This window comes from Saccopteryx leptura, chromosome 10 (genome assembly GCF_036850995.1).
Source record: "Saccopteryx leptura isolate mSacLep1 chromosome 10, mSacLep1_pri_phased_curated, whole genome shotgun sequence".
NCBI lineage: Eukaryota > Metazoa > Chordata > Mammalia > Chiroptera > Emballonuridae > Saccopteryx > Saccopteryx leptura.
The window spans coordinates 53,118,914-53,135,151 of NC_089512.1; the positions used below are offsets into that span (position 1 = coordinate 53,118,914).

The 16,238-nt window shown below is 39.9% G+C and overlaps 1 protein-coding gene across 2 annotated transcripts in view; it reads right to left on the reverse strand.

Moving 5' to 3' along the window:
• Nucleotides 1-12,138: 12,138 nt before the first annotated feature.
• Nucleotides 12,139-16,238, reverse strand: part of GRM7 (glutamate metabotropic receptor 7) — a 966,696-nt gene continuing 962,596 nt past the window's right edge. The window contains exon 9 of one of the 2 annotated variants that reach the window (XM_066351400.1): nt 12,139-13,315. In XM_066351400.1, coding sequence (XP_066207497.1) covers nt 13,133-13,315 — 183 coding nt within the window. In that variant the 3' untranslated portion in view covers nt 12,139-13,132. The remainder of the gene's footprint in view (nt 13,316-16,238) is intronic. The other variant, XM_066351399.1, reaches the window with a different exon arrangement.

Below are 16,238 nucleotides of genomic sequence, written 5' to 3' on the forward strand. Positions count from 1 at the left end.
AGCCAGTAGGAAGCCATTTTTTCACTGTGTGCTCACAAGATGGAATGCAGTGAGGAAACACTCTGGGGTCTCTCTTATTAGGACATTAATTAGGACATCTCATTAATGAGGGATCACCCTCATGATGCAACCCCCTGGGTGGCCTCCAAAATGACTATTAGTTCTGACAGACTTTTACTTTCTGACTAGGCAGTTGAGAGAGGAAGTCCACAGTGTTCCATACACACAGTAAGTTGACTAGGTTGTGACACTGCCTACTTTTCCCTGTTGTCACTGCACAGCAGGACTCAGTCTGTGTTCACAAGCTTCCAGAACAGAACATGCAGCTCGGAGGAGATGAGTGAATGGGTATAAATCTGGGGATTGAACTTGGCGATAAACATGAGCATCATGATACCTTTACATTTGTATAATACTTAAGTTGTTTGCTGAGTAGACTGAACTGGGGAAATGGTCACACGGTTTGTTTGGATTTTGGAGGGCAGTCAGAAAGTCTAGTAAAGTAATTAACAAGTTGGACTCGAGAAAAAAAATCATTATAATAAATTTAACAGTCTTTTCAATCACAGATAAAAGGGAGCAGGATGAATAAAAGGGAGAAGGCACCTGATTTGATGGGGATATAAGTACACTTTTTTTTTTATTCTTTGGTGAGCTCCACCTCCATTTTGAATGGAAACATATCTCCACACTTTGGAATTACACTTAATTGTGATTCTGGTATAAGGCAGATGAGATGGAGTAAATCAGGGAGGGGCAGAATTAGATCCGCCCTCAGTTCTGTTCCAGGACAGCTGGGCACAGACACTGCTGTTGGAAATGGAATGTCCCGTTGTGGCTCCTCACGTGCTGGCAACATAGGCTGAATAGATAATGTGCCTTAAATACGATTCAGAATAAGAGTAGATGTGGGGACAGTTGTTGCTACCCAGAGAGCAAGCAGGCTTCTGAAACAGCCTAATGATCTGCGCAAAGTGACTCCGAGTGACGCTCGCCAGCCCTAGTCATTTCCTGTGGTGAGTTTTAGTTAAAGCAGCTCTCAGGATGGCACTGTCTGGGCTTCCAAAGCAGCTTTGTGGAATGCAGCCTGACCAGGCCCTCAGCTTTGTGGAATTCTCATTAAGGGCATTTTCCTCAGTTTGAGCATTTCTGGCAGGTTTTCCAGAATTCGATGTTATTTGGAGAGCTTGTTTTATTGGTAGTAGTGATTTTGTGTTCTAAATAGTTGCCACCATTTAGAAAGAAGTTCCTGGAAGTAGAAAGAGTTTGTAGACATCTTCCGGAACATTAGTTTGAGAGATACTGTTTTCTCTGCTCAGATGCATTCCCAATAATCTCATTCTATATTCTATATGTTGAAGAGGACACATTGCAGAGGAGGCCAAGTGACATGTTTGTGACCCAAAAACTAAGAACTCTTGGAGAAGGGGTCCATTTCTTGAATATAAAGACAAAGCCTTCGAAAGAGATCTGTAGGTTTATTTGTACTGCTTACAGCACAGATGCAATGCCTGGAGGTGCTGCAGCCATTTTGTGAATGTGAGGATGAATATCACACATCAAGGTGGAGTATGAGCAGAAGAAAACAACCCAGGTTCTTAACATCATTCTTAACCAGCTGGAACAGGCCTCACCTATCAGTCTATAAGCTATCCTTTTGTTTCTTAAGAAAAATGAATTCTAGCCCTGGCCAGTTATCTTAGTCGGTTTAGAACATTGTCCCCGAACACCAAGACCCCAAGGCTGCATGTTCAATCCCCAGTCAGGGCACATTCAGAAAGCAACCTATGAATGCACAACTAAATGTAACAATAAATGAATGCTTCTCCCTCTCTCCCTCCTTCTCTACCTTCCTCCCTCCCTTTCTCCCTCTCTCCCTCTCTCCCTGTCTTCCTCTTCCCCTCTTTCTCTCCCTCCCTTCTTCTCTCCTTCCTTTTCTCTCCCTCAGTCCCTCTCCCTTCCTCTGTTTCTCTAAAATCAATTACTATAATCAATAAAAAACATAAAAAAAGAAAAATCTCTATATATTGAGTTCTTTGCTTTCAGCCAAATGCAACCCTATTTGATATTGTTTGTTAAATATTTTAAACTTTTTTCCAGATTCCTCTACTCTGATGTCAATATGCCCTCAGTGACACAGCTCTTACCCAACTAACTCCCCACATCTCTGTCTGCACACTGACACGCACATGGACCCAATGACAAATCAATCCCCAACCCCTGATACCCCAACATCTAACATTTTTGATACATATTTGTGTGTCAGGCATATGATTAAATTTATGTAATTTCTTTAAATGTGGGGGAGGAGTGTAATGTATTTCATCAAGGAGTTTTGTGTAATCCCAAATATGCTGAAAAGTTGGAAATTAGATTTTTAAAAATTTTGGTATACAGTTTTGAAACATATACAAATGGCAGAATAAGACTATACTTTCAGGGATCATTTCTGTAGTTTGTTACAAATGGCAGAATGACCCAGTGAGCCCCCACACATTACTGCCTAGACGCAATGGTTTACCGCTGCTGTGTTTGCTTTACCACATAGCTCTGGCTGTCACCATCTGGGAGCTGAGCTCAGCCCCTATCTGCCACTTTTAATAGTTGTGTTAAGAAATTTGTGAGAAAGATTTATGTGCAGCTCTGTCAATTTTCCTGCAGAGGTAGACTTGGACTGGTCGAGATGTGAGACTGCTGAGCTTGGGGAAGGACATTGCTTTTCTATGTTCCTACCCCATTCTTTCTTGTCCAGGGACCTTCTAGAGCAGCGGTTATACAATACATTTTTAAATAAAATATGTATTTCCGATGGCTTTAGGCGACCCCTGTGTTTTGGTCGTTCGACCCCCTCCGGGGTCGCAACCCACAGGTTGAGAACTGCTGTTCTAGAGCCTTGTTCTCAAGGTGCAGTCCTGAGCTTGATCAGCTGTGGCAACTGGCTGGAAAGGTGGATTCTTGGGGTTTATTTCAGCACTGCTTCTGAATCAGAGATGCTGGGAGGGCACCTATAACCTATTTATGTTAAGCTAGTCTTCCAGGGGGAGTTCTGATGCTCATTAGTTTGAGAACCAGTATTCTTGGGGAATGAACTGCAGTGTTGGGTGATAGCAGTTATGAATTTTATTTTGTAATTCATCTTCGAGATAGAAGACATGTGCTTTTCCTTTTCCTGAAAGCACCATCTTGAGGGACAGTTTGTGATCATGATATGAAAAAAGTGTAGCCCTATTGGGGCCAGTGGATCTGTTTGTTGACCAAATTTTCCTGGACTGTCAGGTCTTCTTGGATGTTGATTAGCTTCACTAGGGTAATTGGTTTGGCCATGTACAAAAAATACAACGCAACAGACTTGGCAAAATGATATGTAAATTGCTCCTTCTACATTGCTGATGAGTTGGCAACAGGTGTGCCCCCCCCCCCTGCCCGACATGGCAGGTTAAGGGGAACTCTTGCTTACTTATGTGCTCTCTGTCTTGCTCACTTTTGAGTCTCTGTGCAAAAAAGAGGAAATGAGCTGTATGTAATTCTAAGATTCAGTAATATTTATGTTCTAATTCTTCAAATGTTAGTAACTTTGGTTTGGAAGCTTTTGTTTTAAAATATATGTATGTATCCCAGTGAGTCATACAGGTCATTCATACTGTGGGATAGGACTCTTTAGATGGAGAAAATGCAGATAAGAGTATAAATATGAGACGTGTAAAGGAATCTCCCAAAAAGATTTATGCACAGTTCTGCCAAGTTTGCTCTTGGGAGATAAAAATGAACTTGCCCAGATAGGAAACCCCTGAATTTAATGTTGATATGTAGTTTAGATTATCTCCAAGAGAGAAGGAGCAGTAGGCCAATAATACCAGAATGAGATGACTGAGTGGCTCCGGGTAGGCCAGGCCAACCATCTCAATGTGGCGTGAACTGGGGGGCTTACCACTGGGCTAGGCTTTCAGTGCTCAAATCAGGGAAGTCACCCTTGTCACAGTCAACTGAGAAGCTTGATCTGCATAAATGGCTAGGTCCTAAATTTTATCTTTTTCTCTGATGGATTCTGCTATAGACATGAGCCCCCTCGCCCCCCACAGTAGCCAGGATGTCTGACCTTAACTTTTTTGGTACCACCAGACAGAAGCACAGAATTCTAAGAAGGAGTAGCAGAATATTAGCCTAATAAAACCAAGATTTCAGGCTTATGAAGGGGAATAACCTGTTATCTTCCATGGAGAAAAGTTGTAGCTTTTACTAGTCAAAGATTCTTGATCATGTGAGTAACACTAGAGGCAAAGGCGATCCAAGTGGTCTACAGACCTTTGAGCTGATGGCCCTGTTTCTCTCTCATAAGTCCACGTGCACTCTTTGCAGCCCTTCCTATAGAGCTTCTGAGATGCCTTGGAATGCTTTGACTTGTAAGATCTAGATTCAAGCTTGAGCTTTATCACTTGCCAGCAATAAGACTAGCTCAGTTGACTTAACTCCATTCCTCCCCAGTTTCATCCTCCAGCAGATGGGAATAGAGCCACCCATCTAACAGAATTGCACACTTAATTAAATGAGTCAGCAGGTATGGTGGAGATTTCCTAACTCTGATATAACTTATAAGAGTGTGGCTCAGCAGATAATCCAGGAAGCATGACAATTATATATCATTTCCATCACTTTAATGGGAAGATTGGAATCTTAGTTGAGATTTTTATATACATATTTTGTATGTAGCCACTAAGCCACTTAGGTCATTGTCACCTTGATACATGAAATATTATTATTGATCTGTGCATCTATGCCTACCATTCTTTGTTTTAATAATATAGAGATGAGCACCTACACCCAGCCCAAGAACTCATTACCAATAATTCACATCTACTTATGTCCTTTCTTCTTATTTCATTCTTCTGTTTATTTGTAGAGGTAACCATGATCTTAAATTTTATAGTCTTCTAGGACTTGCTTTTTTTTGTCTAATATGAAGATTTATCTAAGTCATTTTATTGATTTCACTGCTGTATAATATTTCATTGAATGATTACACTGTAGTCTATTTTTCCATCAGTGGATGGGGTTATTTCTAGGTTTTTGTAATTATGTGTAGAGCTATTATAAATGTCTTCTACATATGTTCTGGGTCACCTATCAAAAAGTGCTTCCTGGGTCAATGTAAGCAGTAGATCTGCTGGGTCATAATGAACACAAATGTTCAACTTTATAAAACAGAAGTTGTTTGCCCAAGTGGCTGTAATAGATAGTACTTACCGTATTTCCCCATGTATAAGACACACCCTAATTTTGGAACCTGAAATTTGAAAAAAAAAAAGTATTACGTAAAATTATTGAATTCAAGTTTTATTCATCATAAAATTCATACAACTCCTCATCTGCGCAAAAAATGGGAAATGCAATTTAAAAAAATCTACAACCACTGTATAAGATGCATCCAATGTTTAGACCCCAAATTTTTCCCCAGATATGTGTCTTATACATGGAGAAATATGGCAAATAGGCAACCTCTAAGATCCCTTCCACTCGCTTTTTTTTGACATTGCCAGTTGAATGGGGAGGGATATAAAATGCTCCCTCATTGTGGCCTCGATTGTCTTTTCCCTGATTGCTATTGAAATTGAGCATCTCTTTATGTGTTTATTAGTCTTATATTTCTCTTCTGTCAAATGCCTATTTTTTTAGCATTGAGTTGATAGTCTTTAACTTACTGACATATATATATATATATAAAACCTATTTATTGAATATATACATTTAATATTTTACTTACATGGTGTGCATTTCATATATATGTGTATATATATCAATATATATTAGTCCTAATATGTATATTCAATGTGCATATGTATAGTTATTTCTAATATATATATTTTAATATTAGTCATTTGTTGGTGCATGTATTAAAAATACTGTCTTACATATTGTGGTTTTACTTCAACTTTCTTAAAATATTTTTTATGAATAGTATTCATTTTAATGTCATCAAAAATTGTTAATTGTTTGTTCTATGGCTAGTCCTCTTTCTGTATTCTTTAAGAAACCAATGTTCACACTAAAGGTCAGAAAGATATTCCTTTATATTTCCTTTTAACTTCCTTTTTTTTCTTTTGACATTTATATGCTAAATTCATTTGGCATTAATTTGTGCTGTAATATGAGCAAGTGTTCTAAATGTTTTTTACATAAATAGCGCTTTTTAAAAATTTTCTGTTTATAACAAAGATCCAAACATGTAACTCCATTTCTCGGCTGCCATTCTGTCCCATCACGGGTTTTGACTTCTATGTCTGGTGGCGTGTGGGGCTCCGGTGTGTGGTGAGAGCTGCTGTGTGGGGCACTTGTCATTCCGGGTCCCTAGTATCCATGCAAGTCCTCATCTCCGGCTTCCATGTTTTCTCAAAACCTAATGGGGGGAAATTTAAAAAATGTATCCATGTCCATATCTACCTCCACATTTTCTGTTTTAACTAGTCCAGGTGGAGCCTGCGCAGCAATATTTTTTTTCATAAGTCTCCTCGCCCCAGAGATTCTAATGTAATGCAGGGTCCAGGAGAGCGGTTAGGGAATTGATGCCCAGAGATGCTTTCTCGCGGGGAGCCAGCATCATGCTGTGCTAGCGTGCAGCCTTAGCAGAAATCTACAGGATGAGTTTAAAACTAATTTTCTCCCCTAGTTAGAAATATAGTACATGTTCCTTGCAAAGGAAATAAACAATACAGAAAATTTTAAGAGTAAAAGAAAATCATGACTGCATAACTCATTTTGTATATTACGGCAAGCCTTATCCTGGCATGTATATGTATATTTATGTAGTTACACTCACCTTGAAAATAACTGTATAGACATTTTCCTGTAACATTTGTTCTTATCCATTACTTTTAATACTGTTTAATAGTCTATCTTATAATCATTATATATTGCCTGTACATACACTTATTTGATAAAAATCTTATTTCATTCTGGTGAGAGGTTTACTATTTTTATTATGATTATAACTGCTAATTTTGGTTGAACAAGAAATTGTGTTGTGGACATTATAATTTACAATTAAATAGTATTGGGCTCAGTCCTTAAGATCTGAATTCAAATCCTGTCGATACGACTGAACTGCATGACATTGAGGAATATATTCTGCTATTTTGTCCTTCCTTTTGCTACTCTTTAAAATGACAGCATTGATCCCTCCCACATAGAGCTGTTCTCAAAATTAAGTGAGATGACTATGAATCATTTAACACTGTGTGGCGTGCACACAGTCCCTGGTGGCTGTCTCTCCTTGCGGGCTCTGTGCATGCAATGTCTGTGGAGGAGCCAGGGCAGCCGCCCCTTGGGACCAGTGTGATGTGCCTGACCCAGCTTCTCTGGAAGTAAATGCTCCCCGGGAGGATGCCTGTCATCCAGATGGACTCTGTCATTGTCCAGCTCACTAGCCAGATGCAGAACTTGCTGGAGAGCTCTGTTTATTTAAAGGAGAAGGCAAAACATATGCCTGTTTCTCTAACAAGAGATGCTGCTAGCTGGCTGGCTGACTCAGAATTAGACAAATTGATCCCTGAGATTCCCCTTCCTGTAGCGGATTGGTCCCCACAGATGAGAAGCAAGTGCAATTTCCCAACTAGTGAACTAGGTGTGTACTGGGCTAGGCATCTCGCTGCTTGGATCTCTCTGTCCTCCTGGAGCCCACAGGGCAGTACATCATAAAGTACTGGAGCCTGCAGGGCAAGTATACCATGGCAGTACAGTGAGCTAAAGAAAGGGTCAGCATGTCCAGTTTTCCCAAGGGGAAGTGAGGGGCAATGGAGGAAGAGGAGAATGCAGTGAGGAAGGCCAAGCTCTGGGTGGGCTTGTCTGCCATGACTCTGGGTGCATCCTGAAGGGATCACCCGCAGGTGGAAGGGAGGCATCTGAGAAACACTGGACACAGGTTGTGGAATGCAGGCTTCTCGAGGGCAGGGCATTGGGTCTCTTTCCGACCGCTGTGTTCCAGGAACTTAGCGCTTAGTGTCTATACAGTAAGCGCTCCGGTCATTTGTTGATTAAATGTTCTTCCTCTTGCATATTAGAACACCCAGAGGGCAGGAAAGGGAAAAGAATTGTTTCCCTGAACTTCATTTGGGCCAGTTAGGAGGAAGCTTAGGAGAAAAACAGTAGTGCTATCTGAGTGCCTGCCCAGAGCCAGGTGTCCAGATGAGGCTTTGGAATTCTCTGTATTTTCTGCTCAATTTTTCTGTAAACCTAAAACTGCCCCAAAAAACAAGAGGAATAAATGATGATGGAAGTCGCCTTGACTAGAGATGTTAAGTGTGAGGTGTACAGATGATGTATTATGTAATGATACTCCTGAAACCTATGCAATTTTCTTCATTAATGTCACCCCAATAAATTCAATTAACAATGATAATAAAAAATAGAATAAAATTTTAAAAGTCAAACTATGGTAATGACCTTGAAACCAGAAATAGGAAGATGGCAGACCCAAGAGCAGGGGGAAGGTACTGAGAAGGAGAATTCTGAATCTCTGGCCATGATCTCAGGAAAGAAAGATAAAAATGATTTAAAGAGATAAATGTGGGTATGTAGCAAACTTTCCAAAGAGATTTTAACGAATTCATGCAAAAGCTAGATGGGGGGTGGGGGTGGGGGGGTGACAGATCAATGTTTCTCCTTCTCTCTTCCTCCCCCTCTCTCCTTCCTCTTCTCTCTAAAATCAGTCAATAAATACACATTTAAAATGAAAATAAGACATTACCCTGGAATTCAGACAGGACATCAAATCAGGTTCACATGTTATCCTCAAGGTCATGTGGCAGCACCTCAGGTCACTGAGCACACTCCCACTCTCCAGGGCTCCTCGCCGTCCCTGATATGATTATCAGGATCTAAACAGCCAAGAGAAGGCATGATAAAGCAAATTAAACAAAAGGATAATTTAATAGAGGAAAAATTTCAGATAAGAAATAACATAGTTGTTGGAGGGATTGAGGGATTTTTAGTCCGTTTGGAGCCTAATTGCATTTATGTGTGTAAAGTGGTGGCCAGAAGCCCTGCTGGGTCTCACATTGACAGCGAAGAAGTGATTATTCCTCTCCACTTGCACCCCAGCAATCACCTCCAACACTGTTAGATTTTTGTGTTCAGACTTGAACACATTTTGATTGTGAACTTAACATTCTGGAACAAGTTCAAATGGAGTGGCCTGATTAATGAAAGGACTTGAATCCATGTTCTACTCCCATTGTAAGTGTGGTGACGCGGGGACTCCAGGAGCGCGTGCACGGCCTGAGCTTGCACAGCGGAGCCGTGGGGGAGCTAGCGCTCGAACCCAGGTGTTCTGGTTCGGACACAGTGCTTTCCTGATCTGCCACCTCCCTGAGGCTCCCTTCCTCCTTCACGTGAAAGGCTTTCTGATGTAGAATATCTAGCTGTCTATATCACTTCCTGAAAGGAAATCTCACCAAATAGCAGTAGCTTTCTCCTTCACTGCCCCGGCAGAGTGTGAAGTGTTCACTCTCTCCCCCTCCTATTGATTACCTGAGTCTTGTCTGTCCATAGGACCCCACTCCAGTCCCCCTCACACAGAGCCTGCTACAACCACCAGCTTGGGCTCCTCCAGCCTTCCTTTAAGATTCTTAAGCTCTTTAACTTTATCCATCTATTCTTTCTCTCATGGATTCCTTTATAGATGTTTATGGATCACTACTTGTCAGGCACTGTTCTAAGTGCTAGAGAATTACAGTAAGCAGAACAGAGACTGTCTTATCTCCTAGATATTACTTCAGGGGGGACTGACAAGATCAAGAAATCAAATTTATAAAGTCTAATAATGACCAATTTTGTAAAGAAAAATAAAGCAGGCCTGACAAGGTGGTGGCACAGTGGATAGAGCATTAAGCTGGGATGCTGAAAACCCCTGTTCAAAATCCCTAGGTTGTTGGCTTGAGCATCAGATTGTAGACATTAACTCCATGGTTGCTGGCTTGAGCCCAAAGATTGCTGGCTGGAAGTCCAAGGATGCTGGCTTGACCAAGGGGTCACTGGGCTCAGCTGGAGTCTCCTGGTCAAGGCACGTATAAGAAGAAATCAATGAACAACTAAAATGCCGCAACTATAAGTTGATGCTTCTCAACTCTCCCTACCTGTCTGTCTCTCATTCACTCATTTGCTCGCAAAATAAAATAAAATAATAAAATAAAGCAGGTGATGAATTCACTCTGATATGGGAATGGGCAACTGCCCTGTTCTATAGGGTCCTAAAAGACCTTTGGCATGATGATGGTTAAGAATGAACTAGAAATAAGTGAGGAAGAAGTATCATGCAGCTATTTTTTGGGGGGTAGAGGAGAAGAGGAGTTAGAGGTGTTTGGTGTATTTGAGAAAAGGAGAGGGAACCTGTGTGAGTGGAGGGGGTAGAAACCCGTTATGTTGCCTGCTACTGGAAATGCTTTCCAATAATATTAGATATGTCCTGTGGTGAGTGCTGTGTTGGTGATGGGGGTGTAGAAGATGTTTTAGAACTGTATTTTGAAGAGTATATAAATGAATATTTATAAAATATATGTTGTAATACATATAATAGACAAAGTTTATAATATATAAAGTACATAATGTATATAAATAATTTATGTACATAATGTATATAAATAACAATGTCTTGTACATAGTGCTATAGAGACTTTAGCTGTTATCCTTATGACGAGCATGATTGCTGTTATTTCAGTTCGGCCCTGAGGATCCAGCCACAGAGCAGAGGTCTTTGGCCACCCGTTCTTTCCAGTCCTCAGTGTCATTGCTTTGGCTATTTCCCCTGCAGTCTTGGTTAGACATTTAAATAATTGGGATAGGCTCTTATGCAGCTTAGCTGTGAAACAAATTAATCCTATCACACAGCTGGAAGACAGCCTGGCTTGCCCATGTGTTATATACAGATTCTCTTTTCATGTCTGGAATGGGGAGGCATGTACACTTCATTTTATCTTTAAGACAAAAATAAACCACCCTGATGAGTGCTGGTGCTACCGGCAGTAGTGGTAACGGTGGTCTTCACAACTAATGCATACGGCAAGGTAGCCATGTGCCAAGCACTGTCCCAAGCCCTTTGTGTGAATTCCTCTTTCAACCCTCTTAACCTTATGAGATAGGTAATAGTATTAACTCATTTTCCATTTGAGGAAATGGAGGATTCTGAATTTTTATGTAACATCACCATGGATAGCCAGCAGGAGAGGGGGCCAAGTTTTATAGCATATTGCCTGTCTCTGCAACTTGAAAATGTAAATAATCCAAAGTTCATTTTATGTCTTGACTGACATTTTTTTCCCACATGAAGGGTGTTTAAGGATAGGGAAAACTGGGAGGTATACTTGTTTTTCTTGGTCTGCTGTTGAAATAAATTTCCTAGTCTTTGTACACACATTACTTGGGCCGAGGGAGCTGAGCAACAGCAGGAAGAGGTCAGCGATGCCAAAGGTGGAGTCAGGCATGCGTTTTATTAGTCACAGTAGAAAATTAGTCATGGTTAGATGCACAGTGGGTCATTTAAATACATTTTGGACTTGGAGGTTCCATCCCTGAGTGCTAAGGACTAATATCACTCTGCAAATAGATATTATTTTTGTGCTCTGACACCCAAGTCACTTTGAGTCAACATATGAGGTTATTTCCTAATGTTGAATTTTGGGAACCTTAAGTCTTAAAGCTGCCATCAACAGCATGGCACCATATCTGTTTGCAAATATAGACGAATGCTTTATAATGGTTATCTTTACTCACTTATGTACTTTAGGTTTTGCTGAGCTATTTTATCTATTCACTACATTGTCCCCAGATTGTTGTTCAATGAAGCTAGTGTTTCTTTATTTTCTCTTTTCTCCAGCACTTTTGCTATTTTTTATAGGTAAATGGCTGAGTACATATCCTAGGGTTATCAGATTTCTACCTCAATTATGAAAAAACACAATGCTTGGGCTTTGGACAGCTTCTTTTCCCTGAGAGACTTTGGACCTCTGGGTTTTTAATATGCATTTCAGGTGCAGCTTTAGCTGTGAGCTAAGGACCAGTTTGGGTCCCTTTGTTCCCTAACTTCAGATTTTATGAAACAGACTATAATTAAAAGGGGATAGACAACTAAAAGTACTTATTGCAGAAAATAAAAAAGTTAACCAAAGTATTTTATTGATACATTCTTGGACAATATCACAGAATTGAAAGAGAATGGAAAGAAGGAATTTTTCAGCAAGGGTGTTTTTCCACTAAATTGGCACATAAGCAGCAAGATTAATGAAAGTACTTATTACAAACAGTAAAAAACATACATGCTTTTTTTTTAAAGTCCTTATCACACTGTCAGTCAGAGGGGGCATGAACAAAACCTCAAGACGTGAAAAAGCCATATTCTTTTCTCCAAAGAGCTTACTCATTATTAAAATTATTGCAAAATATCCAGATACCCTAAATAAAATAACAGAAGAGAACACAAGTACAAAGAGTGAACATATCATTAACATGTACTGTAAAATACATTACTGGCATGCATTCCAAAGATCAAGACCTCTATTCAGTTCAGCCCATAACTTCCTTTTGTGTGACCTATCACATACCAATGATAGGTAGGTGGGACCTACTTTATCAGCACAGTTATTGGTCTTTAAGTATCCTTTTTGTCTTTAAGGGGAAAAAAGTAACATGATTGGCCACGGTATTATAATTATAATTATACAATCATGTACATATGTGATTTAAATTTAGTTTTTTAGTCTGCTGAAATTTTAATTGTTTTAAAATGCTCCCAAATAATTTGCCATCTGAGAGATCAGGGCTCAATGAAAACAGGGCATTCGAAAACAAACAGTGAACCAAGGTACAACATTGGATGGCAAAGTGCAAAAGTCCTCACAAACTGTACAGAAAATTTCAAAACCTTGCAACCTGGAGGTACATACGTAGAAAGACAGGTCAGCCCCCAAACAGTCGCTGTGGCTCCCGCTGGTTCGTCGCAGAGAGCCTGGGGGGACTTGAGTCTCAACGCTCCCTGGGGTAGGGAAGGTCCAAAAATGCAGCCAAGTTGGCAGTGCTGATGCCAGTGACTTATTAAGCCAAGATAAAGTAGGACTATTTCATAAAGCAGCGTGGAGGACACTTGGCTCCTCTAACGTTGGTCTCCTGGCTGGGGACGCTCCTCCAGTGCTGGGCAGCGGGCAGGACCAAAAGAGCCCTGTGCCAGGCTGGGTGACGCAATAACTGAGGGCTTCCTCCTCCGTGGTTCCATGGAATGGAACAACTTAGATAACCAGGTTATTATAACTGACATACTTCTTTTTTGCAGCAGGGCCTGAAAGAAAAATGTGACAAAGTCAGTTGTGACAAAGATCCAATCTACAAAGGTAGACGCAGACTTAGATCTGTGATGACTTGTGTGCCCAGTCACCACGGGACAATGCACCCCTGAGGAACATGCACCTCACTTTGGACTCCTATGACTCTTCCTAAGGCTTTGTCCACTAAAATATGGAAGAAGGCCCAGCAATTCTTCGACCAGCTGAGTTTCTTTGTTCTGAGATGTCTCCAATTTTCTTCACTATTTTGTAACATTAGTAAGTTTATCCATGGAGATCTGCTTTCTAATTAGTCAACTCTAAGCTTAAGCAGCCCACTCAGGTTGCATTGTATTTTGTTGTGTGACCTTCTCCCAGATCTCGTATCATAAATGGCCTTTGCATGGGAAAGATCTGTCCTGCATCTCTGGAATTCACTTAAGTTGCCTAAAGAGTAGGTCAACCAAAGTGCCTTCTTCAATTCTGATTCACAGAGTCAACGTACTATAAATTGACTTTTATTGTGTTATCGTAGTAAATTGTAAACGGTAATTTGCAGAACTATTTTCATCAAGGTTTGAAACTCCTTAAATCTTGCAAGTGTCTCAATATAGCCTACATTTTTTTTCTTAAATGTAGAATAAATAATTTTTTACTGTTTGGTACAGTGATTTCGACTTCACTCACTCACTTATTAACTTAATCATTCATTCGGTAGACACATTTCAATTGCCTACCATCTGCCAGACCCAAGGCCAGGCACTGATGAGCAGGTGATGAGCACATCAGACCCTTTCCTGTGCACGCGCTGGGCACAGACACCAAAATCCCGAGGTGTATGACCTTGCTTTATGTGCTGGTTCTCAATACCAAGTCACATAATTGCCGTGATGTGAATGTTCTTTACACATTAAAGCTGAGTAGTTTTGCGTCTGCTTCAGTTAGATGCAAAGTAACTGTCATGTGGCATTTACAGATGGCTTATTTTACTTCCTGTTCTTAGCTTCTAAATAGTACCATTTACTTAACACAAACAGGAAGCAAAAATTCTTCCAGAACTCTTCAGTAGGGATTTTTATATGAATTTAGAGGAGCAGTAAAGCCATAATAATGTACTGAGGGACTATTTCTATCTGAACCCGGAAGAATGCAGCCAGTGTGTGACAGGTGCTTATAGCGCATCTAACTAGACAAAAAGGTATCTTATTTTCTGGATTCAAAATTTGGACACTCCTGGAAAATTCTTATTTTTGAAGACTTTTTTCTCTAATAAATTCTATTATATTAATTAACTTTAATTAAAGGGAAAAATAATTACATGAAATTTAGGTTCCATGGAAAATCTGATCATGAGACTGGTCATGATGCATTCTCAGTCAATAAACACATGACTTCAGTTATTCCTGTGTCTTCTAAGAAGGGACCCTGTGTTGTCATAGCCTTCATCGTCTTCAACATGCTTGGTGTGAATATAAGGAGAAAAACTTTCTGAAAATGCTTTCTTTTCCTCTTACTCTGCAGCCTATTTACATTGTCATAGCTAGAAAATGCCAACTGACAGTTACAAGAAATAGTCACAGCATGTCTTGTCAAATGACAAGGCATTAATTTTCCTCAGGACATAGGGGGAAAAACAAACCAACCCAGAAGCTTGTACTGACCTAAATATCTGAGTCCACGTTTACTGTGTGATATATCAAGATTGTTTTCTATGTAAGCATAACTGACTAGCAAAAAATGCAAAACATTTGAAATGCCTCAAACAAGTTACTTTAACACACCAAGCACTCTGGAGAGTCTTTGCTGAAAAAAACAATTGGCAAGTTAGAAAATATTGCCCTTGAGTTGTAAAGCTGAGCATTGGTCTGCATTAAACTGTAATCAAGATGAGGTTATATTTAAAAAAATTAGAAGTGATGATAGTAATAGAAATTCAGTGATGCTTGGCATGAATTATCTTGTGTTCTCAAGTAGCCTTCAGGTGAGGTGAGTGCTGTTTGTCATCCCCAGTTCATAAAGGAGGGGTCTGAGGCCACACCCCCAGCTTCTGATTCAGCTCTGGCACCTGAGGTGTGACCTAGATCAGTCCTATGACACCGAACTTCTCTGAGCCGTCGTAAAATGGGTAGAATAGTTGTCACCCTGTGAGCTGTGAATACCATGAAGGTATGAAATACCAGTTTCTCAGTTGGCAACATAATGCATAAATGTATTTTTAAACAACAAAATTCTATACAGACGATTCGTCTCAGTGCATGGTGTCATCTCAGAACAGCTTTGAAACATTGCTGCAAAATGATAATAAGGGTGTGCATATCCTAGGATGGCAATTTGCATACTTTTCAGTACTTTTCAGCACTTTTCAGCAATGTCCAATGAGTGTTTGTTATTAAAACATTCTAGCTGTATGAATAAATAAAGTGCCTATATAGAATCCAATACTTCCATTTATTTGAATAGCAGTATGGTTTATGGCCTAGGAGAGGAAATTGTGCAGCTCAAAATAGTTGTGCAGTAAAATGCTTGCTAAGAAAATATACTTTTTTATGTTGAAATAGCTATAATTTTTTTTTCTTGTGAAATGATAAGTTTTAAAGAGCAAGTATGCTCCCTCCTGAATTTTTTTACAGTTATCTACATCAGTAGTTCTCCAAGTCAGGTATCTTGAAGAGTAAATGTCTACAATAAGTCACTGTGTGAATGCTGGCTTTTGAATTACTAATGTACCATTGCTACTTAAAAAAGGTCATACATTCCAACTTATTCTTGGTGTTGGTCAAAATCATATTCAATTTGACATTAACTTCAGTGAGCTGGTTGTTTTCTCTTTCACTTTTTCTGAGCTGTTGTTTTTCTGACGAAGCCTCCATTTCTCAAAGTGTGGTCTGTGGAACTCTTGTAACCCAGATTACAGGGAGCAAAGAAAAATGGAGACGAGAC